This window comes from Nematolebias whitei, chromosome 1 (genome assembly GCF_014905685.2).
Source record: "Nematolebias whitei isolate Nwh7 chromosome 1, NemWhi1, whole genome shotgun sequence".
NCBI classification, from domain to species: domain Eukaryota; kingdom Metazoa; phylum Chordata; class Actinopteri; order Cyprinodontiformes; family Rivulidae; genus Nematolebias; species Nematolebias whitei.
The window spans coordinates 68,416,771-68,430,276 of NC_056498.1; the positions used below are offsets into that span (position 1 = coordinate 68,416,771).

At 38.9% G+C, this 13,506-nt stretch overlaps 1 protein-coding gene across 1 annotated transcript in view; it reads right to left on the reverse strand.

The window, feature by feature from the left end:
- Positions 1-12,344, reverse strand: part of kcnq5a (potassium voltage-gated channel, KQT-like subfamily, member 5a) — a 170,424-nt gene extending 158,080 nt beyond the window's left edge. The window contains exons 1-3 of the mRNA XM_037697942.1: positions 12,320-12,344; positions 11,866-11,972; positions 6,241-6,638 (exon numbers count right to left, since the gene is read on the reverse strand). Of these exons, the coding sequence (XP_037553870.1) occupies positions 6,241-6,638; positions 11,866-11,972; positions 12,320-12,344 (530 nt within the window). The remainder of the gene's footprint in view (positions 1-6,240; positions 6,639-11,865; positions 11,973-12,319) is intronic.
- Positions 12,345-13,506: the final 1,162 nt, after the last annotated feature.

Consider the following 13,506-nt stretch of genomic DNA (forward strand, 5'->3'; position numbering starts at 1 on the left):
AATGGCTGATCATGCAGTGCCAGGAGTTTTATCATCATCCTCATAATTGATGCCTAATGGATTTATAATGGATGTTGTTTCAAGTGTTAGATCACATTTGTTGTTAGATCAAATTTGTTGTTCCAAATGCATTTGTTTACATTTTTCCAAACTTTACTTTGCCTCACAATTATTACAATTTATAAGCTTTGCGATTCCATCCATCCATCCATCCATCCATCCATCCATCCATCCATCCATCCATCCATCCAACCAACCATCCATCCATCCATCCATCCAGCCAGCCAGCCAGCCAGCCAGCCAGCCAGCCAGCCAGCCAGCCAGCCATCCATCCATTATCTTTACCCACTTCTTCCTTTTCGGGTTACGGGGGTCACTGGTGCCCATATACAGCACTCACTGTGCGAGAGGCAGGGGACACCCTGAACAGGTCCCAAATCCATCAAAGGGACACATTCGCCTTAGAATCTAGCTGTTTTTTGTTACTTTTATTTTCTTTTTACTTTTTTTTTTAGCCATCCTATTTGTTAAAAAAAAAAAAAATGTATGACTTTTTATAACTGTTTATTGTTATCGCTGCATGCACGGAGAGAACATGCAAACTTCACCCAGAATGGCCCCACGGCCAGTATTCGATCTGTCAACCTTCTCGCAGATAAGCAGCATCTCTACCATCTGAACCACCATGCCATCTGCTTTGTGATTCCCTGCTTGACAATGAAAAACTTAATATTTCCTTTGAGGATGTTTGGCTGTTGGTCTTGTGTCAATGATGGGTTAACTTGAGCTGAAAAATATATATTTTTAGCCTATATTTTGGGCAGTTCTCCTTTTTATTTAAGTGTTTGTTTTTGTCCCCTGTTGTCGAGTAAATAATTGGAGAATTGGAAACATCCTCTTTTCGTGAAAATTGGGTTGCAATGTCATTATCTATGAAGGCTGCCACCATATAGGTGTATGTACATATAAATTCTGTGCATAATATGTTAACTTTATGAGCATGATAACTGGAAAAATAAGTGACGAGCTGACTTCCACTTTAGTGTGTTGCTACATCTAAGGTCACTATTGATAATTGTGTTGCCACATAAAAATCCAAAATGGCCACCACCATACATAAACCAAATGTAAACTGATAACGCAAATCGTTTGAAGAAATTACATTTTCTAGTTTTTATATTGCTTAAAAGTATAGTCTCCTCAAATGATTGGGGTTTCTGGTGCAGTGGCTGTAGATTATTCTGTTGTGCCAAGGCCACCATTGTCCACCCCCTGGCTCCACCACTGCACCAGGCAGTGGATAAAATGGCTCCCACTGCTTTCCAGAATTGGTCACTCTGTGCCACCTCAGACAAAAAACAACGACAACTGTATCTCAGTGTGTCGCTTGAATGTCTTGGACCAAAAACATTAAGGTTTACTTACATTCCCTGTTCAATTCCATCCCAGAAAAAACACTTACAGTGAATACTACAAACATGTACTATTTGAATCTCTCAGCAATGGGGGACATCAGCGTACTGCTGGTTAATTTGCCCATTTGTCCTGAGTGTCCTCCTTCTTTCTTTCAACTGGGAAAGGCTCCACCTTCTTATAACCCCAAACTAACATGGGGAAGATGGATGGATTTCTAGATACACGTAATTTAATGTGTAAAAACATACATTTTAAAACAAACTGCAGAAAGGAGATTCAGAATGACATGTCTTATGTGGCACAAATGTCCTATCTGCACAGCCTTGAGAACGTATTCAACCTTTTCAGGCTGATTGTTATGAGGGGGCAAGAATGTATCTAAGAGGTACAAAGAGGTACAGGAGATGCACTATTAATATGTAAATAATATATAATACATATATCTAACAAATAATATGTAAAAACAAATTAAATTAGATGTGCAGAGTTAATGGAAATCTTGCAGGAGATCAGGCAAATCCCTGCACCTCTTCATTGTTCATAGGCTAATGAGAAAGTCTTACAGCTGCAAATCTGTCCTTAAGGTAACTATGCGTGCATTCATTTTTATGCTTTATGGATAAATAAATTATGTGTTAGCATATTAATAAGTTTCTGCATATACATTTATGTTATGTCACAATAAATAGTGCATTAATTGCAGAGAAGCTTTCATGTACTATCTGGACAGATTCACATTTTACTACCAGTTTCAGTTTTGAGTGAAAATGCTGCTGAATCTGTCAAATTATGCTATTTCTATTTAAAGGCCTGTTGCTAAACATTTTTCAGGATTTTTGTTGGCGATATTAAAAGTCAGCAAGAAAAACATTTGAGAGAAATTGAACAAATTTGGAACTCTATAAGGTTAATATCAGTAAAAATTACTGCAGGAATAAAAATAAAAAAAGAATAAAAACGCATTAAACACCAAAATGGAGTTGAATCTGATGATTTATCAGACATTAACTTATATCTAAATTATAAATGACACTCAATGTATGGATTTCTTAAGCTGATATGTGCTGCTAGATTTTTCACTAACAAATTTTAGCCCGTTCAAAGGGCTGAATTATAAATCTGTCCAACACATCGCACGCTCCGAAACCCTCAGAAAATAAGCACTGAGCGTACATCCACAACTCATCAACTTTTAGAGTGACCCGATTCAAGATGGCTGCCATATTAATCAACATCAGCAAACACAAAAAAGGTTTATAACTCAGTCAGTGCTAAAGATGAAGAGCAATAATATTGTGTGGAAGTAGCTGAGAGTCATTGCTGACGCATACTTTAAACATGTTGTTGTTTCAAACTGCATGGCAGCAGATGATGTGCAATCCTTCAAGGAATGCTACAATTAAAAAAGTCAAAGGTGAGTGTTTTTTTTTTCCTTTTGCTGAAAGTGAAAAAGATTTGTTGATGTTGCAAAAAGATAACTTTATATTTTCTATATCACAACATGGATATTGTGTTGCTCAGTTTCTGTTGGCACCTCTTTTATCATGAACAAACATTGGCATGGTTCTGGGAAGAGTTTATCCAGCTCCCCTTGGTTTTAAGTTAAAGTAAAATACATAAATATATCTTTCCAGAACCTGAATTATAACCAATATAGTGCATGACATGACAACAATCACTAAGGCTATTTTGCACAATTCTGAGTGTAATTTTTTACACATTCTAAACAGGAACATAAGAGCAACGAGTATGCAGCACAAGAGCAACTTTTCTGTCATCAGCTTCTCCTTTTATAAAAATAGGTCTTCATTATGTCTGAATAACAGAGTTGAAGTCCCCAAGATGTCTGCAACAAACAAGCGCTTATGTTTCAAACCAAGGTTTCCTTCAGCAGGACTGTTCCCGCCTTTTGTCTTGTTAAGCAACATATTCAAATCATTACTGAAGTTGTGTTGCTTTGTCAATTTCTTTCCTCAATGAATACATGTGTGCTTTTGGTTTGACTGTGTATCGAAGCGTGAGAGAGATTATCTTCCTGACTTTCTCACTTTGTTCCTCTTAAACAAATGGTTTGATTTGTTTAAAACACGCAGCTCATCCAAACTTCACAGTGTGGGAGGCTGCGGTCCGGAGCAGATGTGACGACTTAACCCTGGCGACCTCAGCTGTCCTGCAGGAGCAAATAAAACGTCAGCATCCGGCTTCACGGCCTCAGGGCTGACAACTCCACTTCCTTCTCACAGAGCTCTCCTCCTCCTGACAGGAATCGTTCAGAATGGAAAAGGATGTGAGGTTTCTGTAAAATCATGCAGCTAAAGGGGTTAATCTTAACGTAAAGTTTGCTGCGTGCACAGAACGGATAGAAAAAGAAAAAGTTGTTCATTCAGCTGAGCCAGCTGTCTGATTAATATTTGCCATGTCTTCATGTGAATAAAGTAAATGTAAAAAAAGTAACAATTTATTTCCTCTGGAATATTAACAGCCATGCTCATGGCTCACAGAGATAACACAAAAATCAACATGGCAGAGTAAAGAGCGCCACCATCACCTCACAAGCACTACCTGTTGGACTGACAGCTGAGCACAGTAACCCAGAGAAAAACTGCAGAAACAGAGAACACACCTCTCTAAGATGATGTTTTGCACTGTGCAACGTTCCTACATCCCTTAAAGAAGACAACAGCAAATCGTTTAAGGCTTGATAGACAAAAAACAGAACAACTCATCTGATTTAATCTGCAAATTTTCCCTTAAAACAATAATAATCAAAATGTTTTCACTTGAGACAAAACAACCCTTGTGGTCAGCGCACAGCTGGTTTGAATACGGGCTTTATAGATGTTTCCTCTACATGAAAAACAACATCAATTACCTAAAATCATGCAAGGAAGCAGCACTTATGTGTTAAATTCATGTGGGCCTGTTAGAAGTAGACTTCTAACAGGTTGTTCAATAACAATTAACAGATGCAGATGTGTTTGTTGATGACGAGGTGCTGGTCATAAAATTAGAATATCATGAAAACGTTGATTTATTTCAGTAATTCCATTAAAAAAGTGAAACTTGTATATTATATTAATTCATTACACACAGACTGATGTATTTCAAATGTTTATTTCTTTTAATGTTGATGATTATAACTGACAACTAATGAAAACCCCTAAATTTGTATCACAGAAAACTAGAATATTATGAAAAAGTTCAATATTGAAGACTCTTGGTGACACAGTCTGATCAACTAATTAACTCAAAACACTTGCAAAGACCTTTAAATGGTCTCAGTCTAGTTCTGTAGGCTACACAATCATGGCGAAAACTGCTGACTTGACAGTTGTCCAAAAGACGACCATTGACACCTTGCACAAGAAGGGCAAGACACAAAAGGTCATTGCTAAATAGGCTGGCTGTTCACAGAGCTCTGTGTCCAAGCACATTAATAGAGGTGAAGGGAAGGAAAAGATGTTGTAGAAAAAAAGTGTACAAGCAATACGGATAACTGCACCCAGGAGAGGATTGTGAAACAAAACTCATTCCAAAATGTGGGGGAGATTCACAAAGAGTGGACTGCAGCTGGAGTCAGTACTTCAAGAACCATCACGCACAGACGTATGCAAGACAAGGGTTTCAGCCGTCGCATTCCTTGCGTCAAGCCACTCTTGAACAAGAGACAGCATCAGAAATGTCTTGTCTGGGCTAAAGAAAAAGAGGACTGGTCTGCTGCTGAGTGGTCCAAAGTTATGTTCTTTGATAAAAGTATATGCTGCATTTCCTTTGGAAATCAAGGTCCCAGAGTCTGAAGGAAGTGAGGAGAGTCACAGAATCCATGTTGCTTAAGATCCAATGTCAAGTTTCCACAGTCAGTGATAGTTTGTGGGGCCATGTCATCTGTTGGTGTTGGTCCACTGAGGTCCAAGGTCAACACAACAGTCTACCATGGATGTTTTAGAGCACTTCAAGCTTCCTGCTGCTGATCAACTTTATGGAGATGAAGATTTCATTTTCCAACAGGACTTGGCACCTGCACACATGTAGCACCTGGTTTAAAGACCATGGTATCCTTAACTGGCCAGCAAACTCGCCTGACCTTAACCCCATAGAAATTGTATGGGGTATTGTGAAGAGGAAGATGTGATACACCCAACAATCCAGAAGAGCTGAAGGCCACTATCAGAGCAACCTGGGCATTGCTGCAGTAATCCAGGCAAAAGGAGCCCCAACTAACTATTGAATGCTGTACATGCTCATACTTTTCAGTTGGTCAACATTTCTAAAAATCCTTTTTTTAATTGATCTTAAGTAATATTCTAATTGTCTGAGGTAATGGAATTTGTGGTTTTCATTAGTTGTCAGTTATAATCATCAACATTAAAAGAAATAAACATTTGAAATATATCAGTCTCTGTGTAATAAATGAATATAATATACAAGTTTCACTTTTTGAATAGAATTACTGAAATAAATCAACTTTTTCATGATATTCTAATTTTATGAGGAGCACCTGTATGCCTATAGTCATGTTCACCAGCAAACACATCTGTATTTGAATTCTCTCACATTGTTGTGTTTGGAGTGCTTTAAAAAAAAAACATGACAACGTGTAAAACTCACACTGAAATAATGATTCCAGCTTAGAGAAGAAAAGATCAAATGCAGGGAAAAGAAAAAAAATACATTTTTAGTTAAAGACAGACTTTCAGTATTCTGCAGCATCACTGATCCAACCTATCAGGTGGAACCAGAGATACAAAGTTGCGCCTCCGCTTTGCAAAGTTGGAAACCAGTTTGAAACCAGCAGACACCATGGCTCTGAGCCTCTGTACTCACACAAAGGCGTGGTAGACAAAAGCCCACTCTCTGGGTCTTTCCAGCACGTTGTAGAGGTAATTCTGGAGCTTGCGGTAGCGCGCGTTCCTGCGGCCGCTCTGAGAGCTGTAGGTCAGCGGCTTCCCCAGCAGGCTGAGCCGCGCGCCGTTGTGGTTCCGGTCCGCGCCTGAGGACACGAGACCGTCCCCGACGCGCACCGCGTTGTTATTCATCGCCCTCCGTCCACACTCCACATCCTTCAGCGGGTAGTCCTGAACCCGGCTCCCACCAGCACCGCTGCGGGTGGGGGTCTTCACCCAGAGCCCGGAGCCGCCGCTCTCGTCGGTGTGACTGTTGACACCGCGCGTCTCCAGCGCGAGGAGCGTGGAGTGCGCCTCATCCACATGAAGCCGGGCGCTCTAAAGGGGGGAGGAGGAGGGGGGGGGGGGGGCGCTCTGAGGGAGTTTGACTCTGACTAAATAAAACAAAGAGGAGGTTTAGGGGTTACTCAGCTCCCATTCTGTCACTCCTGTGCAGATTCACGCGCGGGTTTGGACACTTCGGCCATCTGCGCAAGACTGGAGGAGAGCTGCGCGTTGAGCAGGAGTGAGTCTTGCTGGGTGGGTGGGGGGGGGGGGGGGGTATCGCGGAAGGGAGGGAGGACTCTCCACACTCTTCCTCTCCACCGGCTCTGCTTTTCTTTGGCTGCTGATTTGATCTGATTAGATCTTTTACCTTGTTGACCAAAAAAAAAAAAAAAAAAAAAAAAACATTTGGCCGCATTCCAACATTTTTTTGAATGAATATTGTAAAAACCACCATTCAGCTCAAAACGCGTCTTGTTTTGTCACACAGAGTTTGCCCGTTTGTATGAAATTATTCCACCTTTAGTGAAAATGCATCACTAAGTGGATCAAGTGGACGCTTCGTGTTGAGTTTACAATTGTTGACAGCTTTGCCTGGAACCAACAGCTGACTATGACCCTTGACCCCTTAACAAAATGAGTTTGCATTAAAGAGTCTCAAAAAGCTGAAACACTGCTAACGTGACTGAAAAGCTAAATGGTTGAAATAAACATCTTGAAAATGTTAGTTAAATTAATAGCAGATACATGGTGTGAACAAAGCACTTTGGAGAATCAGCTTTTAGTACTATATATTGAGAAACCCCATATTATTAACAATCATGCATTGCTTAAATCCACCAATACAAAGTCATGATTATTAATAATATGCAAACACACTGAGCATGCTCCATAAACACAGCCAAGAAGTAAGGTGCTGAAAAGCCTACATTTAAAAGTGTTGTTTTGGAAAACTTTATTAAACCAGTGATAATTTGCAGACACATCAACATGGCCTCATGTCAGGAGTCTGGGTGCTTAACAGACCTGCCTGCAGTTCAGACTTCTCACCACAAAACATGAAAACACCTGATACAGACCAAGGAGAACCAGACTTGAATGGGTCAGAATTCGTCCCCCTGAGGTTCAGCAACTAGTTTTACTTCTTGCATATTTACAGACTGGTGTTAAAAGAAGAGATGCTAAACAGGCCCTGCTTACACTTTTAAAAAAAAGTTTTTAATATTCAGTGTATTTTCTATATTATGTTGCCAATAAAAAAGTTGTATCCCCCCTCCCCCCCATCACCATCATCATTATTATCTGCATGGTGGCAGAACAATATTAGAAACAATCATTCCACAGGTTTTCCTCTATAAATAAATTCATCACTCCATGTATTCGACTTTTGTGTTATTGTGTGACAAGCCTGACATCTAGTGGTCATATGTAGGCATTACATATCTGAATCAAATGGAATATAGTCCTTTTGCATTGTTTTAAAATGAATTTGTACGAGTCTGGTTTATTTAAGATAAGTGTTTGTCTCACATGACACTTCCTTCTCAGTCTTGCTGCAGAAGTTGCACAGTTTTGAAAACCTGGACAAGGCAACAAATTTGATCAACAAGTTCTTGTGATTATTGATTGTTCGTTGTCTGTTCAGTTATCTGAGTGTATTAGTGCAGAACATTTTGTTGTGTGAAGAAACACTTGGTATTACAATAGTTTCATGAGCAGTTTTCAAACTAAAAGCAGACTTTCACAAGTTTCATGACCTGATGAGCTGCCAAAAACTGATTAATCTCAAGATTTATTTTGTCTTGTTTAATTTCAACTTTAAAACTGGAGTGAAATGAATGCAATATTTTTTATTTGTCCAAGCCTTGGGAAACTGAACACTAGACCTGGCTGATATTTTGAAACATTTGGAAGTTCTTTGTTATTGTGAAATAAAAGTCGCCACAAGGATTATTTTATTTGTAATGTAAAGAATAAATATGTAAATCAGACTTTTAAATGTACTTTATTTTGAAATATAACACCTGGGCTGATCAGAGTTAGAGTTAGAGAGAGAGAGAGAGTCAGAGAGATTGATTTGTCATTCGCATCTCATGTGGTACACGTAGATGGAACGAGATTATGTACACAGGGTCCCAGTTACATCCCACAATAACATGTAAAAGAAAAACAGTAATAAGATATAAGAAGAACATTTAACTAAATAATACACTAAGCACTAATAGCATGAAAACATTATGTCGAACAGCAGCACGAACATGAGTCTGTGAGCAGATGAGCACGCATGAACACAGCAACATGAAATGACAACATGACATTATATGAGTGACATTTAGTGAACTTTTAATATAAAGTAGACTCTTCCTTGTGTAATGGACTACAATGGACTTTGCAATGAGGATAGCCTGTATAAATAAAGGTTGAATGAATGAACAAGTGGATTGTGTGCAACAAGCATGTTTTGTTATACTTGTAATAAAAATGTATACCACTAGATGGAGCACACGAGCTGGGTGTTTCTATTCATCGATGCAGTTCATTTGGAGCACAACAGTAAAAAAAAAAAAAAAAAAGAACATTGTGGATTTCATCAAAGTTCAATGTTCAATCATCCAGGTACAAAATCCAGTAATGGTCAATCAGGTCATCTGGACAGTTTCTTTTTTTTTTTGTGGAAAGGCAAGAAACTGTCCATTTGACCTGATTAACCATATTGAACATTGTGGATTATATTTTTTGCTTATTTGAATAATAATCTAGTTTCAAACACGAAATTCGTTGTGGGTGTTTCCATGAAATATCGAAATATTTTTTTTCTGCTAATTTGAAAAAGAAGCCAATTTATTTATTGTGTAACAATCAGAGATTAATCTGTGTCATTTTTGTCAAATAAACTTGAATCAGAGTACCTCAGTATTTATTCTGGACCTTTTCCTCCCACTTGGCTCCAGTGTGCAGATAGTTAGCCTTCAGCTCTAATGCTCAGTTTCCTCTGGTGTCTGAAGACTTATGGACCCCCTCCACCTTCCCCTCACACTGACGCATGCGCACTTCAGCTGGGCCGCGGCCGGTGTGGTACGTCAGGCCTGCAGATTAATCCTGATAATACTACATGGCATAACTTAATCTTTCCCATTGACAGTAAACTGCACACAACGCTGTAAACGAAACAGCTCAACTGGGTCATAAACTAACAAATAATAATAAAATTAAGTAAACGCGGACTTATTGTTATGTCTACAAAAAAAACAAAAAAAAAACAGCCTAAACAAATTAAAGCAACCTGAATTTTTGAAAATACATATTGATCAAATCTGCTCAGACCCCGAACGTGTCATAAACATGTTAGCTAAAATTCAAGCTGTATTAATAAACTAATTTATTTAGGTGAAATCTCCACTTTTCAGATGTGCGCTCTGTCTTTTACTCACCTGCGTCCAATTGTTTGCATTTAATAATGAAACATGTTATAGCAGAAAAGAGGAATGACCTCCTTCTCTCCCCTCTCTGTTTATTATTATTATTATTATTATTATTATTATTATTATTATTATTATTATTATTATTATTAAACATTTGAAATGACGGGATGTTGATTCAGGACTGAATCAGTTGGTGTTTGAAGCTGAAACGTCTCGGACTTTTCGTTCACTTTCAGACAAACAAAACAATAAAAATAAAAAAGGCCCAAACTGTAAATATTTAAATCAGTATTTATTCTAATGTTTGTCAGTGTCGGCTTAATCTATTTTTGCGCGCCTCAATTTCTCGGTGTGGACTGAAAAAAAAAAAAGTATTTTTGAAAAATTTAAATTTATGATGAAAAAGTCCACAAAAAAATGCCTTTAGTCTTATTCCACGGACCCACAGCTCTTCAGCCCGTCATCGGACACAAGTTAATTGTTTATTTGCATTATCACTAAATATGAATGTCTGTTTTACATTTGTTATCTCGGGATTTAAAACTTTAAAAACAAGCAAAAAAGAAGCGGGAGATGTCATTTGTAAAACTGAACATTTGTATTTTGCAGCTGAATGTGGTGATTTTCTTTTTATTGATGTTTTTTGGTCTGATTTTGAAGCTTTAGGACGTGGAGCACGTGGAACCCCCGAGGCCAAACTTCATCCAGTCCCCCAGGAGACTCTAAAAGCTCTGCTTGAGCTTCATTCATCAGGAAATACAAGAAGAAGCATCGAACCCTCGTGTGAATGACTCTCAGCTACTACCACACCGATACTTACCTCTGTGTTATTGTCCTGTTTGTGTCCTAATGTTGAAGATCTGGGGCAAACATTTTGAATCACTGATTCTAAAGGTTAATCAGCTGTAGAAGTGCATCTGTTAACTACTTTCTGAGAGTTTCGCTCCGATCTGTCCAGTGGGTCATTATATTTTGCTAACAGAGCCACTGACTTAACAGTTAATGCTGACGTTAGAATTAAAGATCTTGTGCATTGCAGCACTTGACGTATGAGTAGTGAATGACTCTCAGTTACAACTAAATCAAATTATAGTGCAACATCTGCACATGTGACGTAATTATAACTTTTCATGTGTTTTGAAAGCTCAGTAAGCTGTGGCGGCCATCTTTAACTACACTGACTCCAAAAGTTCATCACTTACAGATGAAGATCAAATGTGCAGTTTTTAAAACGATTCATTAGAATTCGTCCTGCGTGCTTCCTGATATATTTTGCTAACAGACAGAGTTGACTCCAAAAACTGCAAAAAAAAACAAACAAATATCCATGTGTTAGCACTCAGAGTACTGGGGATCACCCAGTTACAGCCAGCTTGTTGCACCTTTAGAAACACCCAAAGATTATTTTCTGCATGTTTCATAAAAGCTGCCCCGTGGATCACGAGGCGCTTCGGTGAAAAGCAGACTTGTCCATCTTTACCTTTCAACAGTGAACAATAAAAACGGTTAAACTGGAAAAAGTGTGTTTGTGAACGACCAACACGAAGAGCTCCTGTAACACCCAGGGAACATTTCCTGATTGTTCAGTAATCTACTCAAGGTTCTGTCATCTTTTTTAAGAGATCTGTGACAAAGGTTTGGTTTATATCCCAAATGATTTACAACTTTTCTTTACTGGCTGTCGAAACGAGCGTCACAACATTTGAAAGGATTACCTGACATTTCTGCTCAGCAACAGCCGTCAAACAAGAATGACATGATGGGTGTTTTATAAATTAATATAAGAGCAGGCGAGAACAACAAACAACAGTCCTCTGCTGCATCGGCCCACCATCTGTTCTCTGTGTCCTCCGTCTCACCTTCCAGGAGTCCAAGGCGTGACACTTCACAGCCTGAGGTGAAGGCAGGGGAGCTCCTGCTCCGAGTTCTGCAGCAAACTGCTCACTGAGTGAAACATCAGATTTGTCTGCAGTCAAATGAGTCAAACATGTGTCATACTCAAGACCTGGCCATCGTTGACATCTTATCTGGACCCCCAAGATGAAATATTGAAGGTAAAATACTTTTATCACTTTAATTGTTTTCACTAATCTTTGATTATGATGTCAAAAGTGCAACAGAGAACATAAATGAGACCAGTCAAACTCTTGTTGAGGAACCTGCAACCAAGAAAAGTTGTTGAGTATCTAACTTGACTTAATGGATTCTGAAACTGGCACTTAGTTTGAAAAGGGTTTTAATTTTTGGCCTCCTTTTGACTGTTTTTCATTCATTTTGCTGTTAAAACTAAACATTAAATAAAAAAAAGATTACCAATGAACTTGCAGAAAGTCTGCATCGACCTTTTAAACCTGCTGGATAAAATGATACCATTCTTAAACTGCAATTGTGGTCCGCACAAAATCACTCCAAGGGCCGCAAATAGCCCTCGGGACGCACTTTGGACACCCGTACTCTGGACTGAATGACTGCTTTTAGTGTAAAAAATGAACACATCTCTGTTTGATCCACGCTGAACGAAACACAAACTTGGCTGTTGTCGTCTCTGTATGTTTTCTGTGCGGTGACGATGGAAGTTCACAACATGATGTAATCAGCAAGTAAGATGCTCCTCAAATAAGAGCAAACTCCTAATCTGGATTTAGGAATCTGGAGTTTGTGTCTGAGATGTTTGCACAAGATGTCCTCATAATGTTTGATAATGACTGGACACACGCTGCACAATAAAATTTAAGGTCTTCAGAGCTTTTACTGTACTTGACTTAAAACGAAATGCAGATTTTACCTGCCACCCCTCGAGTGACTACAACAAACCTTAAGCTCCTCCTGGTCAGAGCCTGCAGCTCTGTGACACCTTACACCTGGTGCAGGCTGTTAACCCACAGGTTATTTTTTAGTTTGATTGTGTTCATGATTTTTGCATGAAGAGCTTTTTATGCATTCAATATTGGTCCATAACTTAGAGTCAAAGACTGGAGAAATGTAAGGCCTGGATATGTCAATATCCAATCATAATATAATATAATATAATATAATATAATTTATATATATATAATCATGATCTGACTGTAGCATGCTCAAACCCACATGCAGGAAGGGAATGAGGCTCCAGTAAATAAGTAAAAACTGTTTATTAATTAAATAAACAAACCAAAATGCTGATGGGGTAGCAAAATTAGACGAGGACATGAAGGGAGACAGGTCATGAAGGGAGACAGGTCATGAAGGGAGACAGATCATGATGGGAGACAGGTCATGAAGCCTTAAGACAAGGACAATCCAGAGACACTAACAAGACACCAAGGGGCTGAATGTAGACAGACACTAACAAGGAGAAATGAAAGGCACCTGCGGTGATTAGAATCAGACACAGGTGCGACAGTGCTGGAACACAGGAGGAGAAAAGCTGAGGAGGGACTGGTAAACAAGAAGGAAAAACACAACATGCAGGTCCAGACCCCAGAAACCCTACACACACACACACACACACACATATATAT